General features: G+C 44.8%; 1 protein-coding gene across 1 annotated transcript in view; it reads left to right on the forward strand.

The window, feature by feature from the left end:
* The window catches only part of LOC121292264 (latent-transforming growth factor beta-binding protein 2-like), a 658,547-nt gene that overhangs the window by 635,834 nt on the left and 8,134 nt on the right, over positions 1-14,579 (forward strand). Inside the window, exon 36 of the mRNA XM_041214068.1 lies at positions 4,839-5,279. Within this exon, the coding sequence (XP_041070002.1) occupies positions 4,839-5,279 (441 nt within the window). The remainder of the gene's footprint in view (positions 1-4,838; positions 5,280-14,579) is intronic.

Here is a 14,579-nt window from a genome sequence, read left to right on the forward strand (position 1 = left end):
AGCATTGGAGGCAGCCTGCTAACTCTGGTGTCTTGTTGGCCTTGATGACTTTGGCAGTTGTCCTCTGGCCAGTGGAGCCTGTGATGCCCCTGCCTGGGAGGCAGCAGCCAATGCCATGGCTGGCATCTCCCCAGTCATCGCAACCTCATCAGATCACTGGCAGAGGGGTGGAGGAGCTGCTGCCATTATCCAGAGCATCCTGAGAGGAGCCCACAGAGATGACAAGCAGCTCGTGCGCCAATGTGAGGTCACTGTGGACCTCCCTGCTTGCCATTGATGGACAGGCAGCTTGCTGGGATACTGGGTGCCTCACCCATCTCCCACACTGACACTGAGCGCCTGAGGTCATTGTCTGTGTGACGGCTTGCAGGTCCAAGTGCAACCCCAGGAACCCCTGATTCTGTTCCTGGAGCTGCCTCTCCATGAGAGATGCCACTCTTTCAATGGAGGAGGCAGTGCGCTCGGCCATGAGGGTCAACACAGTGCTTATGTTCCACATGGGTTCCTCCACAACAGAGACCCATGACATGCATACCCTCATGGATCTCCGCCAGATCCTCCTGCACATCCCGCTGAACATCAACATCTACCGCCTAATGGGCAACTCCAGAGGCCCATAATCTGCCTTTGACTGAGCAACGTCCTGGTCTCCAGCAATCCTCTGACTGCCAGCGCCCTGGGCACTCTCTGCCTCTGCCTACTCCTCAATTGAGTGTGAAGTGCCCTCACCACAATGCTCCAACATTCTAGCTGAGGATCTAATGCCCACTGAGGTGCAGGTATCTGCACTGGTGCCTGGTTCAGAGAGTGAGTGTGACACAGGTACATTTGAAGCCTGGCAGTCCTCTGGCATCAGGGTGGCTCTTCGTGGTCCTGCGATTGAGTGCATGCTGGCAAATCTAATGGAGAACAATGACATGTAATTAGTTAAAGTCATCACACTGTCATTGTGCATGCCAGGCACCCTGGTGAGACAATGGAGACCTGCATCGCCTTTCAATGATAAATGGGGAATCCAGTTTTGAGGCTCCCATCAATGATGAGACTACACAAGAATGTTTGCACTATCTGAAACTCTCACCTTTGTGCATTGCACTCTTACCTTTGTCCGAAACCCCAGCCTCTCCATTCACCAAGCTGCGTGATGCCTGTCCAGCTCCAATGCGTCCTGCATCAAACCTGGATAGGATTAGGAGGTTTGGGGGGACCTCTGCCTGTCTGCGAACTTTCAATGTTGTTATGGGTTGTCTTCTCCTTAAAGGACAGAGAAGCATGGATTAGTCCAGTCTCTAACTGCAGTGTCTTTGCAGCCTGGCCAACCTCACCTGAGGACCACGTTGCAGGGCACACCCAAGCCGTGCCCCTCGGGCCACAAGGCACTCGGTCCAAGCAGCCAGGGGTCACCCCCTTGGCCAGCTCCAGTGTCATTGACAGTTAGCACTCAGACTCCAACACCCCTGAGCTCCACGGGGAATGGCCAGACCTTATTACTTCAACACACTGATCCATGCCAACACAGTACACACCCCTCCCGAGCGCAGCAGGTTGTTAAACCTTTTGCGGCACTGCACCCATGTGCACCATGTCATGGCCACTGACCTGCGCTGTCACCACCTCTTAAGCTCTTTTTGTTAGGTGCGGTGGCCTCCTACTTCCATCTCTGAGGACAAAGGGGTCTCTCCTGGCAGCCAGCTGCTCCAGGAGGACCGCGAGGTACAAGTGCCCACCCAACCTGCCCTCCCGCTTGGCATCTCCAGCCACACTTGATGCCATAACTTCAGCGTCCACAACACAGAAGATACGCTCTCTCCTGGCAGCCTTCAAGGAGCTGCCTGTGCCATTTTTAAACTGGCCTCCGGATTGTCAATTGAACCCAGCGGTTGACACGCCCCCGCCCTGTCCACCCCTTCCTGACAGTTGGGAGGGCACGTTTCATGTTGGGTGGGGCCCAACTGGCCAGCCAGTGTGAAATTGCGATCGGGGGTCAATCACAGGAGGCAATATGTTTCCCAACCAGTCATGGGCCTGCCCATCGTACCCGCCCGCCAAGGGTAAAATTCAGGCCTTAGTGTCCCAGTTAACTATTTCTGTATATAGTCTTACCTTCAAATAAAGAACCCACATTATTGTTTCTCTTTGTGTAGATTGGTACATTTACGTCAGAGAGAAGAACTATGTAACAGATGGGACACATAGCACCCAAACAACAGGTGCTATGGAGCCAGTTTTGCACCATGCATGTCTCAGTGAAAATTGTTCAATCTGATTGGCTGAAGAACTTCCCTCTTTCTTGCCCTACTCACATACACATTTATCTCCTGTAGTGATCATAAAATCATAAGAAAAGGAGCAGAAGTAGGCCATTCAGCCCCTTGAATCTGCTCCACCATTCAGTAATTTCAAGGCTATCTGATAGTGACCATAACTCCACTTTCCTACCTGCACTCCCCCCATAACCCTTGATTCCCTTGCAGATCAAATGTCTCTTTAACTCAGCCTTGAATATATTCAATGACCACACCTCCACTGCTTTCTGGGCAAGAGAATTTGAAAATCTAATGACCCCGAGAGAAAAAAAGCTTCCTCATCTCTATCTTAAATGGAAAACCCCTTACTTTGAAATTGTGGCCCTTAGTCCTGGACTTCCCCACAAGGGGAAACATCCTCCCAGCATCCACCTCGTCAAGTCCCCTCAGTAGCTTAGATGTTTCAATGAGAGTACCTCTCATTTTCCTAATCTCCAATGAGTATTAGGCATAACCTGCTCAACTTTTCCTCATAAGACAACACTTTCATCCAAGGAATCAGCTGAGTGAACTTTTTCTGAACTGCTTCATAGCCAAGTGGTTATGGTACTGGGTTTGTAACCCCAAGATCAAGAGTTCAAATCTCACAATGGCAAGCTACGAAACAATGTAACTTCATCTGAAACAGATGGAAATGTGTTTGTACTCGAAGAGTTACATCTCTTAGCTTGGCAGCTTGGCCTAAATAGCCAAGTAGTTATGGTACTGGGTTTGTAACCCCAAGATCAAGAGTTCAAATCTCACAATGGGAAACTATGTAACTTCATCTGAAACAGATGGAAACGGGTTTGTACTCAAAAGAGTTACAATTATATCCCTCCTTAAATAAGGAAACCAATAGCACACTTTACCCAGGTGCAGTCTCACTAAGGCCTTTTACAGCTGTGGCAAGACGTCTCTACTGTTATACTCCGTTCCTCTTGCAATAAAGGCTAACATTCCAATTGCCTTCCTAATTGCTGCACAGCATGCTAGCTTTTTGTGATTCATGTACCACAACACCCAGATTTCTCTGTGCCACAGATTGCTGCATTCTCTCTCCATTTAAGTAATATTCTTCCTGCCAAAGTGGACAGCTCACATTTTCCCACATTATGCTCTGCCAAATTTTTGCCCACTCACTTAACTCATCTAAAACCCTTTGCAGACTCTATCCTCCTCACAACTTGCTATCTCACCTATATTTGTACCATCAGCAAATTTAGCTAGTATACACTGGGTTCTTTCATCCAAGTCATTAATATAGATTGTAAGTAGTTGAGGCCACAACACTGATCCCTGTGGCACATCACTAGTTACAGCTTATCAACCTGAAAACAGCTCATTTATTTTCACTCTCTGCTCCTTTTTAGTTAATCAACCCTCTATCCACGCTAATGTGTTACCCCCGAAACCCTGAGCTTGTGTGTGGCACTTTTTCAATTGCATTTTGGAAATCCAAATACACCAGTTTCCCATTATCCACACTGCTTGTTACCTCCTCAAAGAACTCTAATAGTTGAACATGATTTCCCTTTAACAAAATCAAGTTGACTCTGCTTGATTGTATTATGAATTTCTAAATGTCCTGCTATTGCCTCCTTAATAATTAATCAATAATTTTCCCCATGACAGATGTTAGGCTAACTAGCCTATAGTTCCCTGCTTTCTGTCTCTCTCTCTTGAAAAGGGGTGTTACATTTGCAGTTTTCCAAGGGAATTTTGGAAGATTACAACAAATGCATGAGAATGCCGTAGGCCAGTTAGCCTAACATCTGTCATGGGGAAAATTCTTGATTAATTATTAAGGAGGCAATAACAGGACATTTAGAAATTCATAATACAATCAGGCAGAGTCAACCTGATTTAACTCTGAGAGAAGTTCCCATCTGGGCTAGAAGCCAGTGGTGAGTGCCTGAAATTCAAGCCCCTGGTAAGTGGATGATACGTTTGGTTTCTGTAGTTGTCTCAGAAGTTATTGCATTTGAGGAGGAGAGGGATAGTTTGTGGCTGTGGAAAGCTTTCCCATTGTGGCCTAGGAGAGCACTCCTGGCCCCATAAGAAATGCTCTTAAAAATGAACCATTTTGAGCTTCTTTTGGTCCGTGTTCTCTACCCGCTGCTTGCACCTGGCTGGTGGCGACAGCAGCTTTTCCCCTCAGCCCACCAATTAAAATTACAGTCAGGTCTCAATAATATCATCAGAACACAACATTCATGTGCAAGGAAGAACCCTCCCTTACCCCACCCGGAGGTTGACCGCTCAGAGTATGTGTGCTGAGAGAAGATTTATATATCACAGGTTGGTCTAAATGTCAAGGCAGGTAATGTATTGATTCAAAGTAAGACTCACAAAAAAAAGTTGCTAGACAATTTTTATATCGAAGTTATCATAATCGGACTGCATAATGGAACTATCAAATTTTGACAACCTATCAGCCCCAACACTAGATCGTTTGTGTTATCAGAGTAGAAAGGTTTAATGTTTTCATACTTGTTTTCTTGCTGGCTCATGTTTTTTTTATTTACTTATTTTCTTCCTGCATCATTACAGATGATTTTGCACAGCTTTGTAATGTTCCTAGGATATTTGTTGATGAATCAACTGGGCTCCGTGATAGACCTGGCTATGAATATGGCCCAGAATCACCATCCTATGGTCAGGATTTCCAACGTGGAATTGGCTCCTATGACAATTATCTTCAGCCTGAATATAGACCCTATGATTCTCAGCCTGACATAGAATATGGACCGGGAGATCCCTATCTTGGACCAAGATATGGACAAAGAGATCCACAACCTGACTCAGGGCATGAACTGAGAGATCCTCATCTTACTTCTCAATATGGTCTGATAGAACCTCAGCATGGTGAAGGATATGGATCAAGAAATCCACAGTCTAGGCCTGAGTATGGCTCTAGAGGATATTCACGCATTCCACAGTACCGTCCTCAAGAACCTGGGAGAACCCCATTGTTTAGTAGCAGTGACAATGGTAAGCTATGATTCAGTTAATTTTTTATTGCAATTAGGCTTTTTCCTGTGAATTAATGGACTAAAATTATAACATCTGCTTTATCCACGAGGAACATATAAGGCTTTCGGGCAAAAGATAATTCTAGTTCTAGGCCTGTAGATCATTCACTTTACACCTGTAAAATTGCACCTTTGTGCAGGTGCAATTTTACATTGCATGATTATTTTACTAATGATGTGTTCCATTGTGAGTTAGAAGAAGTGAATTTGACCTAATATGAAGGCATTGCCCATACCTTTAATGACCTGGCTTTGTTTCAGTTACATTAGATGTGATTGGATTGGTCAAATGATTTTTTTTATATATTTGTAATGGGATTAGGCAAGACCATCATTTATTGTCCACTTAAGGTCATGGAGAGCCACCTTCTTGAACCACTGCATTCCATGTGATTTAGGTTCACCCACAATGTTGTTAGGGAGCGAGCTCCAGGATTTTAACCCAGTGACAGAGCAGTGTTATATTTCCAAGTCCTGCCCTAATGATGAATTTGCTGTAGCAAATTCTCTTTATCCTTCATCAGGCATGTCACTTATTATTTCTTTTAATTTATTATAGATATTTCATGGGTGGTCATAGTACCAGAGGAATTCCATTGCACAGTGCACAAGAAGTGTATAGTTGTGGCATTATTTAAACTCATTCATAGCAGTAATTAATTTAAATATGCTCCTTTTGCACAGTGCCCTGTGCAGAGAGTGAATCAACATGAGGACAGGATTTTCAGAAAATGTTAAAAGTCTGGAAATAATTTTTAAATAGCTGTCCGCCTTTCAAAAGGCTGTACGTGGAAGTGAAGTGACAACCCAACTGTCAAGAATAGCAAATCCCATGTGGAGATATAAAATATTCTGTGGCACTGCGCTGACACACTGCCTGAAAGTTGCTGAAGTGAATGTGCTGCTGCACAGTTTGAATAATAGGAAGGTTGATATGGTTAGCATACCAGAACACCATATGGGAAATTTCTTTGTGAGGTCCAAATTTGGAGAAGGATCAGTTTATGTGAAGGAAGAAAAGCAAGTTCAGATTTCACACCTGTTTATCCTCATCCCAGAAGTGTCAAGTTCTAACCCATCTGAATATGTCAACACTTCACAAAAGAGGGAGTCACCAAATTTTGCTGCTTCCCCTAGCACCACCTTTAGACATCCTATGAGGCTGAACTTAGTATTAAAGTTTATGTCACTGTATCCTTTCAAGCCATGACCAGGAGCAGTGGCTACTTCAGTCATTCTTCTGTGCAGTAAGATCATAAGAAATAGGAGCTGGAGTAGGCTATTTGGTCCACCGACCCTGCTCCATCATTTGATAAGATCATGACTGAACTGATTGTGACCTTAACTCCACTTTCCGTCCTGTTCCCAATAACCCTTAATTCCCTTGTCGATCAAAAATCTGTCTAACTCAGCCATGAATATATTTAATGACCCAGCCTCCACTGCTCTCTGGAAGAAAATTCCAAATACTAACAACCCTCTTGAGAGAAGAAATTCCTCCTCATCTCCGTCTTAAATGAGAGGATCCTTACTCTGAAATTGTGTCCCTTTGTTCTAGATTCCCCCATGAGAGGAAACATCCTCTCAGCATCTACCCTGATGTACTAAACATTTCACAGAGTCCTTGTTTGTTATTGTTTGCTAGGAAAACACTATCACCACTTTCCTCATTGGAAGCAGGCAGCACCATAAGTGTGCACAGCACTATTGACAGGTGGCAAGTTTCCCAAAACTTGCAGGGAATTGTTGATGGTACACATGGAAGCATCCAGATTCCTAAAAACCAACATTTAGTTCCACTGATATATATGACTCCGACTACAAGAACTGACCACCTGCAAGTTCCCCTGTAAGCCATATACTATCCTGACTTGGAACTGTATCACCATTCCTTCACTGTCGCTGGATCAAAATCCTGGAACTCCCTTCCTAACCACACTGTGGGTGTACCTCCACTAGATAAACTGCAGTGGTTCAAAAGGGCTCCGCACCCACTTCCCAAGGTCATTTAGGGATGGGGAACAAATGCTGGCCTTGTCAGCAATGCTCACATCCTATGAAAGAATTTTTAAAAAGCTAAATTGTGCACAATGCCTGTTCATCGTCATGAGGCCTTCCTGCCTGGTATCTGGCACTCATCCAGAACTGATCATGATGGCAGGCATCTCCTATCCATATAATGTATCAAGGTGCTTAACCCACCTCAATGTGATTGTAAGCATACAGGCTGCTGGTAGTTTGCACTCATAGAACCATAGAAAATTTACAGCACAGGAGGAGACCATTCTGCCCATCTTGTCCATGCCAGCCCGAGGACACCCAGGTGCCCTTTCTAATCCCATCTTGCTGCACCCAGCCCATAGCCCTGCAGCTTACAGCACTTTAGGTGCAGATCCAAGTACTTCTTAAAAGAGTTTAAAGTTTCTGCCTCTACCACCAACTTGGGCAGCGAATTCCAGACACCCACTACCCTCTGCATAGAAATGTTCTTCCTCATGTCCCCCCTACACCTTCTGCCACTTATCTTGAATCTATATCCCCGGTTCTAGAATTCTCCATCAAGGGAAACAATTTTATCCTGTCCACTCTATCTATTCCCCTCATAATTTTGTACACCTCAATCAAGTCACCTCTCAGCCTTCTTTGTTCTAAGGAAAATAACCTCAAACTATCCAATCTCTCCTCGTAGCTACACTTTTCTAACCCTGACAACATTCTAGTAAACCTCCTCCGCTGTCTTTCCAGAGCGATTACGTCCTTCCTGTAATGTGGTGACCAGAACTGCAAACAATGTTCCAGTTGTGGCCTCACCAGTGTTTTATACAATTCCAATATTATACCTTACTTTTATATTCTATACCTCTGCCAATGAAGGAGATCATTCCATATGCCTTCCTTACAACCTAGTCTACTTGAACTGCTGCCTTCAGGGACCTGTGTACTTGTACGCCAAGATCCCTCACTTCATCTACCTCTCTTAGTATATTCCCATTTATTTTGTAATCCCTGTAGCTGTTTGACCTCCCTAAATGTATGAACTCACACTTCTCTATGTTAAAATCCATCTGCCACTTTACCGTCCACTCTACCAACCCATCTATATAGTTTTGGAGATTATGGCTATCCTCTACACTATCCACTACTTGGCCAATCTTTGTGTCATCTGCAAATTTCCCAATAGTGCCCCCCACATTCACGTCCAAATCATTAATATATAACACAAACATCAAGGGTCCCAACACCAAGCACTGTGGAACACCACTTGAGACAACTTTCCATTCGCAAGGGCATCCATTGACCATTACCCTTTGTTTCCTGTTACAAAGCCAACCTTTTATCCAGTTTGCCACATTACCCTGAATCCCATGGGCTTTTACTTTCCTGACCAATCTGCCATGTGGGACCTTGTCAAATGCCTTGCTAAAATCCATGTACACAACATCCACTGCACGACCTTCATCAACGCTGTCACTTCCTCAAAGAATTCAATCAAATTTGTGAGGCAAGACTTTCCTTTAACAAATCCATGCTGACCATCCCTGACTAGTCCATTCTTTTCCACATGACAGTTAATCCTATCTCTCAGGATTGATTCTACTAATTTGTTCACCACCGATGTAAGACTAACTGGCCTATAATTGTTTGGCATTTCCTTTGATTCCTTTTTAAACAATGGAACTATGTTTGCATTTCTCCAGTCCTCCGGTACCTCTCCTATATCTAGTGAAGATTGGAAAATCATTCTCAGAGCAACTGCTATCTCCTCCTTGACTTCCTTCAGCAGCCTCAGAAACAATCCATCTGGCCCTGGCGACTTAACAACTTTCAAGGATTTCAACCTTTCGAGTACTTTCTCTCTCTTTATGACTATCCCATCCAATATCTTGCAGTGTTCCTCCTTGACTACTATATCTACATCCTCCCTTTCCTTTGTAAACACGGAGACAAAATATTCATTCAAAACCCTTCCCACAGCCTCTGCATCTACACACAAGTTTCCATCTTCATCTCTGATAGGTCCCACTTTTTCGTAAACTAACCTTTTAGCATCAATATATTGGTAAAACATCTTTGGGTTATCTTTAACTTTACTTGCTAATCTTTTTTAATGCTCTCTCTTTGATTTCCTTATTTCCTTTTTTACTTTGTTCCTGCACTTCCTATATTCGTTTAGGCTATCTGCAGTGCTTAGTTCTTTGTGCCTATCATACGCTTTCTTTTTCTGTTGATCTTCCTCTGCATTCCTCTAGACAGCCAGGGAGGTCTAGATTTGGCAGTACCACTCTTATTTTTGTAGGGGACATGTCTACTTTGTACAATTGGGATTTTGCTTTTTAGTGCTTCCCACTGGTTTTCCACTGTTTTACCCTCCAGCAGTGCTGTCCAGTCCACCTCAGCCAAGTCCCTTCTCATTTCTGCAAAATTTGCCTTCCCCCAGTTCAAGACTTTTACTCCTGCCTTATCTCTGTCCTTTTCCATGGTAATGCTAAATCTACCTGAATTGTGATCACTGTCCCCGATATGGTCGCCAACTGTCACTTCACCCACTTGTCCTTCTTTGTTCCCCAAGACTAGGTCTAGAATTGCATCTCCTCTCGTTGGGTTTGTCACTAATTGGTTGAAAAAATTTTCCTGGACACACTGCATGAATTTTTCTCCCTCAGTGCCCCTTATATTGTTTGAATCCCAGTTGATATTAGGATAGTTGAAGTCTCCTACTATTATTGCCCTCTTGTTCTTACAAGCAGAAATTTGCCCATATATTTGTTCTTCTATCTCCCTTTCACTATTTGGGTGTTTGTAGTATACTCCCAGTAGTATGACTGTCCCTTTTTTATTTCTAAACTCAATCCATAAAGCCTCGTTTGTTGACCCATTTAGTATATCATCCCTTCTCACAACTGGAATTGATTATTTAACCATTAGTGCTACCCCCCCCCCCTCCTTTTTTATCTCCTACTCTATCGTGTCTGAAGATTCTATAACCAGGGATATTTAGCTGCCAGTTTTGCCCCTCCTTTCGCCAGGTCTCCATTATAGCAATGACATCCTGCTGCCAGGTGTATACCTGCGTCCTTAACTCATCTATCTTGTTTGTCATACTCCTTGCATTGAAGTATAAACAGTTTAACCCCGTCAATTTCCCTTGCTGGACGCTTTTTAAACTTTGCTTCTCCTGTAACTCCATGTCTATCATTACGTCCCTAGCTAATTTTCTACCTCCATTTTTCTGATCTGAATCTGACCTATCTGATCCTACTCCTGGGATCCCATCCCCCTGCCACACTAGTTTAAATACTCCCCAACAGAACTAGCAAAAGCCCCCACAAGGACACTGGTCCCAGCTCTGCCTGGGTGCAGCCCATCCAGTTTGTACAAGTCCCACCTTCCCTAGAACCGGTCCCAGAGCCTCAAGAATCTGAATCCCTCCCGGCTACACCATCTCTCCAGCCATGTGTTCATTTGGTCTATCCTCTTATTCCTGCTCTCGCTAGCACATGGAACTGGGAGTAATCCTGAGATTACTACATTTGAGGTCCTGCATTTTAATTTATCTCCTAACTCCCTGTACTGAGCTTGCAGGTCCTTATCCCTTAGTTTACCTATGTCGCTGGTACCAATGTGTACCACGACCACTGGCTGCTTACCTTCCCTCCCCAGAATGTCCTGCAGCTGCTCTGTGACATCCCGGACCCTGGCACCAGGGAGGCAACATACCATCCTTGATTCACGTTTGCGGCCACAGAAGCGTCTGTCTGTGCCACTAACTATTGAATCCCCTATCACTATAGCACTGCCACTGTTTTTCCTCCCGCCCCTCTGAGCAGCAGAGCCACCCATGGTGCCATGAACTTGGCTGTTGCTGCTTTCCCCTGAGAGGCCATCCCCCCCAACAGTATCCAAAGCGGTATATCTGTTAGAGAGGGGGGTGACCACAGGGAACTCCTGCATTATCTTTCTGAGTCTTTTACTGTTCCTGATGGTCACCCATTCCCTTTCTGCCTGTGTAATCTTCACCTGCAGTGTGACCACCTCGCTAAATGTGCTATCCACGACTTGCTTGGCATCATGGATGCTCCACAATGAGTCCATCCGCAGCTCCAGCTCCGAAATCTGGTTAGCTAGAAGCTGCATTTGGACACACCTTCCACACGCATGGTCAACAGGAATCATGTTATAAGCTAAGTTTATGAGGCTCCAACGTTAAGGTAAATTAGGTGATCACATATATTATGGCTATTGTGGCATACTGGCTCTGAAAGGCAGCTGTCATTCATTGGCAATAATAATAACTTCAGGTACTCTTGCCCAATGCCCTAGGCTCTCTTACATCTTGCTCCTGTCCCAGAAACCAAGGGTGATGGGCATGAAGGACACGGCCAGTTAAGCCCAATCCTATCTTCCATCAGCGTATTTTTCCTGTAAGGGGCCACTGGTCAAACTTTTCCCCTGACTGAGGTAGCTAATAAAGCTTATACGCCGAATTGAACATCAGATGTCACATTTACTGATGCACCATAAAGACAGCTGTAGGTCTGCTGTAGAGACTTGAGCACAGAATATAGGATGAAGCTTTTGTGTAGTACTACGGGAATGTTGCACTGTCTGAGAGATTGGTTTCTTGGCTGCAGTTTTCAACCAAGACACTATCTGTCCTTAAAAGATCCCATACAAAGAAGAGCTGGAGAGTTCTCCAGTTGTCCTGGTTAACATTTATCCATCAGCCAAAACCGCTAAAACAAATTTCCCTGTGACATTTCATTGGTGTTTGTTGGATTTTGCTGGGTGTAGGTTCACTGGCACATTTCCTGAGAATAGGCTAGGCCCATAGCCCCATCAAAATTGGGCCTCGAGCATTTAGAATGGTGAGCTCAAATGCCTGTTGTGCACCCTTGTGAAGTTCATCCAGGAAGCAGGAGATCAACTTTGGTCCACTTCAACATGGACAGGAACCCTCAAGGTGCTCCTGGGAAGTCGGGAGGCAACCAGAAGTGGGGAGGGGGAGGCGATTGTGAGGGGAGAAGGCAAAAAAGAAAAAGAGGGAGAAGATAAAGAGGAGAAAAACAAAGAGGAAAGGTGGAAGGGGTTAGCAAGAGGGGAAATGTGATAGGCAGAGGGGGAAGGTGATAGGATGGGAAGATGATAGGGAGAGGGGGGAGGTGATAGGGAGTGGGAAGATAATAGGGAGAGGGGGAAGGTGATAGGGAGAGATGGAAGATGAAAGGGAGGCGATAAGAAGACGCTAGGGAAAGGGGAAGATGATAGGGAGGGGTGAAGGGGTTAGGGAGTAGGCAAGGTGAAAGGAAGATGGGGAAGGCAATTGGGAGAGGAGGAAGGTGGTAGAAAAAAGGGGAAAAGATCAGGAGGGAGAGAAAGGTGATTTGGATGAGGTAGAAGGGAGAGGCTGGTAGGGGTTGGAAGGTAATTGGGAAGGGGTGCAAGATGATTGGGAGAGATCTAGAGGTGCGCTGCAGGTAAAGAAAACTTTCTGGAGGGGATCCTGAAAACCTGAAGAGGTCTTTGGAACTGCTGTGGAGACCAGAGAGGTAATTCTGCTTCTCCTGACTCCGCAGGAAAGGCTGTTTTAAAACAGCCTTTGACTGGCAGCATTGGTGTATTGGGGTGGGGTGGGGTGAGGTGGGTGGTACTGAAGAATCCTGAGTGATGTAGGCCTGGCACCTGCCCTGCCATCAATTATGAATGTTCAGAATAGTTTCTTTAATAGGCAGTAGGCCCCTATCAACATCCTGGGGGTTAACATTGACCAGAAACTGAACTGGACTGTGGCTACAAGAGAAGGTCAGAGACTAGGTATCCTGCGGCAAGTAACTCACTTCCTGACTCCCCAAAGCCTGTCCACCATCTACAAGGCACAAGTCAGGAGTGTGATGGAATACTCTCCTCTTGCCTGGATGAGTGCAGCTCCAACAATACTCAAGAAGCTTGACATCTTCCAAGACAAAGCAGCCCACTTGATTGGCACCCCTTCCACAAACATTCACTCCCTCCTCCCCCGACGAACAGTGGCAGCAGTGTGCACCATCTACTAGATGCACTGCAGGAATTCACCAAGGCTCTTTTGACAGCACCTTCTAAACCCACAACTGCTACTATCTAGAAGGACAAGGGCAGAAGACAGATGGGAACACCACCACCTGGAAGTTCCCCTCCAAGCCACTCACCATCCTGACTTGGGAATATATCACCGTAGCTTTACTGTCGCTGGGTCAAAATCCTGGAACTCCCTCCTTAACAGCACTGCGGGTGTACCTACACCATGTGAACTGCAGTGGTTTAAGAAGGCAGCTTACCATCTCTTCTCAAAGTCAATTAGGGATGGGCAATAAATGATGACCTAGCCAGTGGCACGCACATCCCGTAAATGAATAAAAAATGTATTACATACTCAAAGAACAATCACGTGTTTTTGATCTCTGCTTTAGACATTTTTGAAATACGTTTAGCAATGGGATTAATGCCAGCTAAATTGGTATGCTTTGAAAAGAAAAAACTTCACTCCGAATTTCTGACCCGCCCTCACCAAGTTCTTTAACAATTTATTTGATGTAATTCATTCTTTCTACCACTAGATGCCACTTTAAACTAACATTTCTTCTCAATGTGAAGAAGTATTCTAATATAGTGTATGCAACAAAAGTAAATGCTGCAGTTTTCATTGATATAATACAATCAACATACTGTAGGCTGTGCGCGTCGAATCAGGAACATTACATGGAAAATTTTCAGAATTGTTTTCAACCTTTATATCAGCATTATTTCTCAGGACATTACATTCAAGATACTCCTTTCAGTACTAGTTATTTCCAAATGTTCCATTATTATTGAATAAAAGATGCCAACAGGAAAGGACAATTTGTTTTATCAATTATGGAAAATAGTTTGACTATGGAGAAAACATATTGGCTCAGATCTTCCAGTCGTGAAATCGTCTACCCACCTTCCACCTTACCAACCTGTCACCCTACCCACCTACCACTTCACCCACCTACCACACAATCCACTTAACCTCACCCACCTTACCACCCTATCCATTCACTCATTCATCCACTCACTAATGTTCAAACTTCGAGCCTTCCGTACAGCAGCTAGTGCCATAAAAAGGGGACGTGTCCTGTCTTCTCCCTTCCCCCACCATCCTCCCCACCCATCAATGCTACAGAGCTGAGATGGAGTTCTCCAAGGGATGCTGGGCTCCGCATTTTTAAAGAAGCCTGGCTTGGAAGACCCAGTAAGAAAT

The sequence above is a fragment of the Carcharodon carcharias genome, chromosome 20 (genome assembly GCF_017639515.1).
Source record: "Carcharodon carcharias isolate sCarCar2 chromosome 20, sCarCar2.pri, whole genome shotgun sequence".
Classification (NCBI taxonomy): domain Eukaryota; kingdom Metazoa; phylum Chordata; class Chondrichthyes; order Lamniformes; family Lamnidae; genus Carcharodon; species Carcharodon carcharias.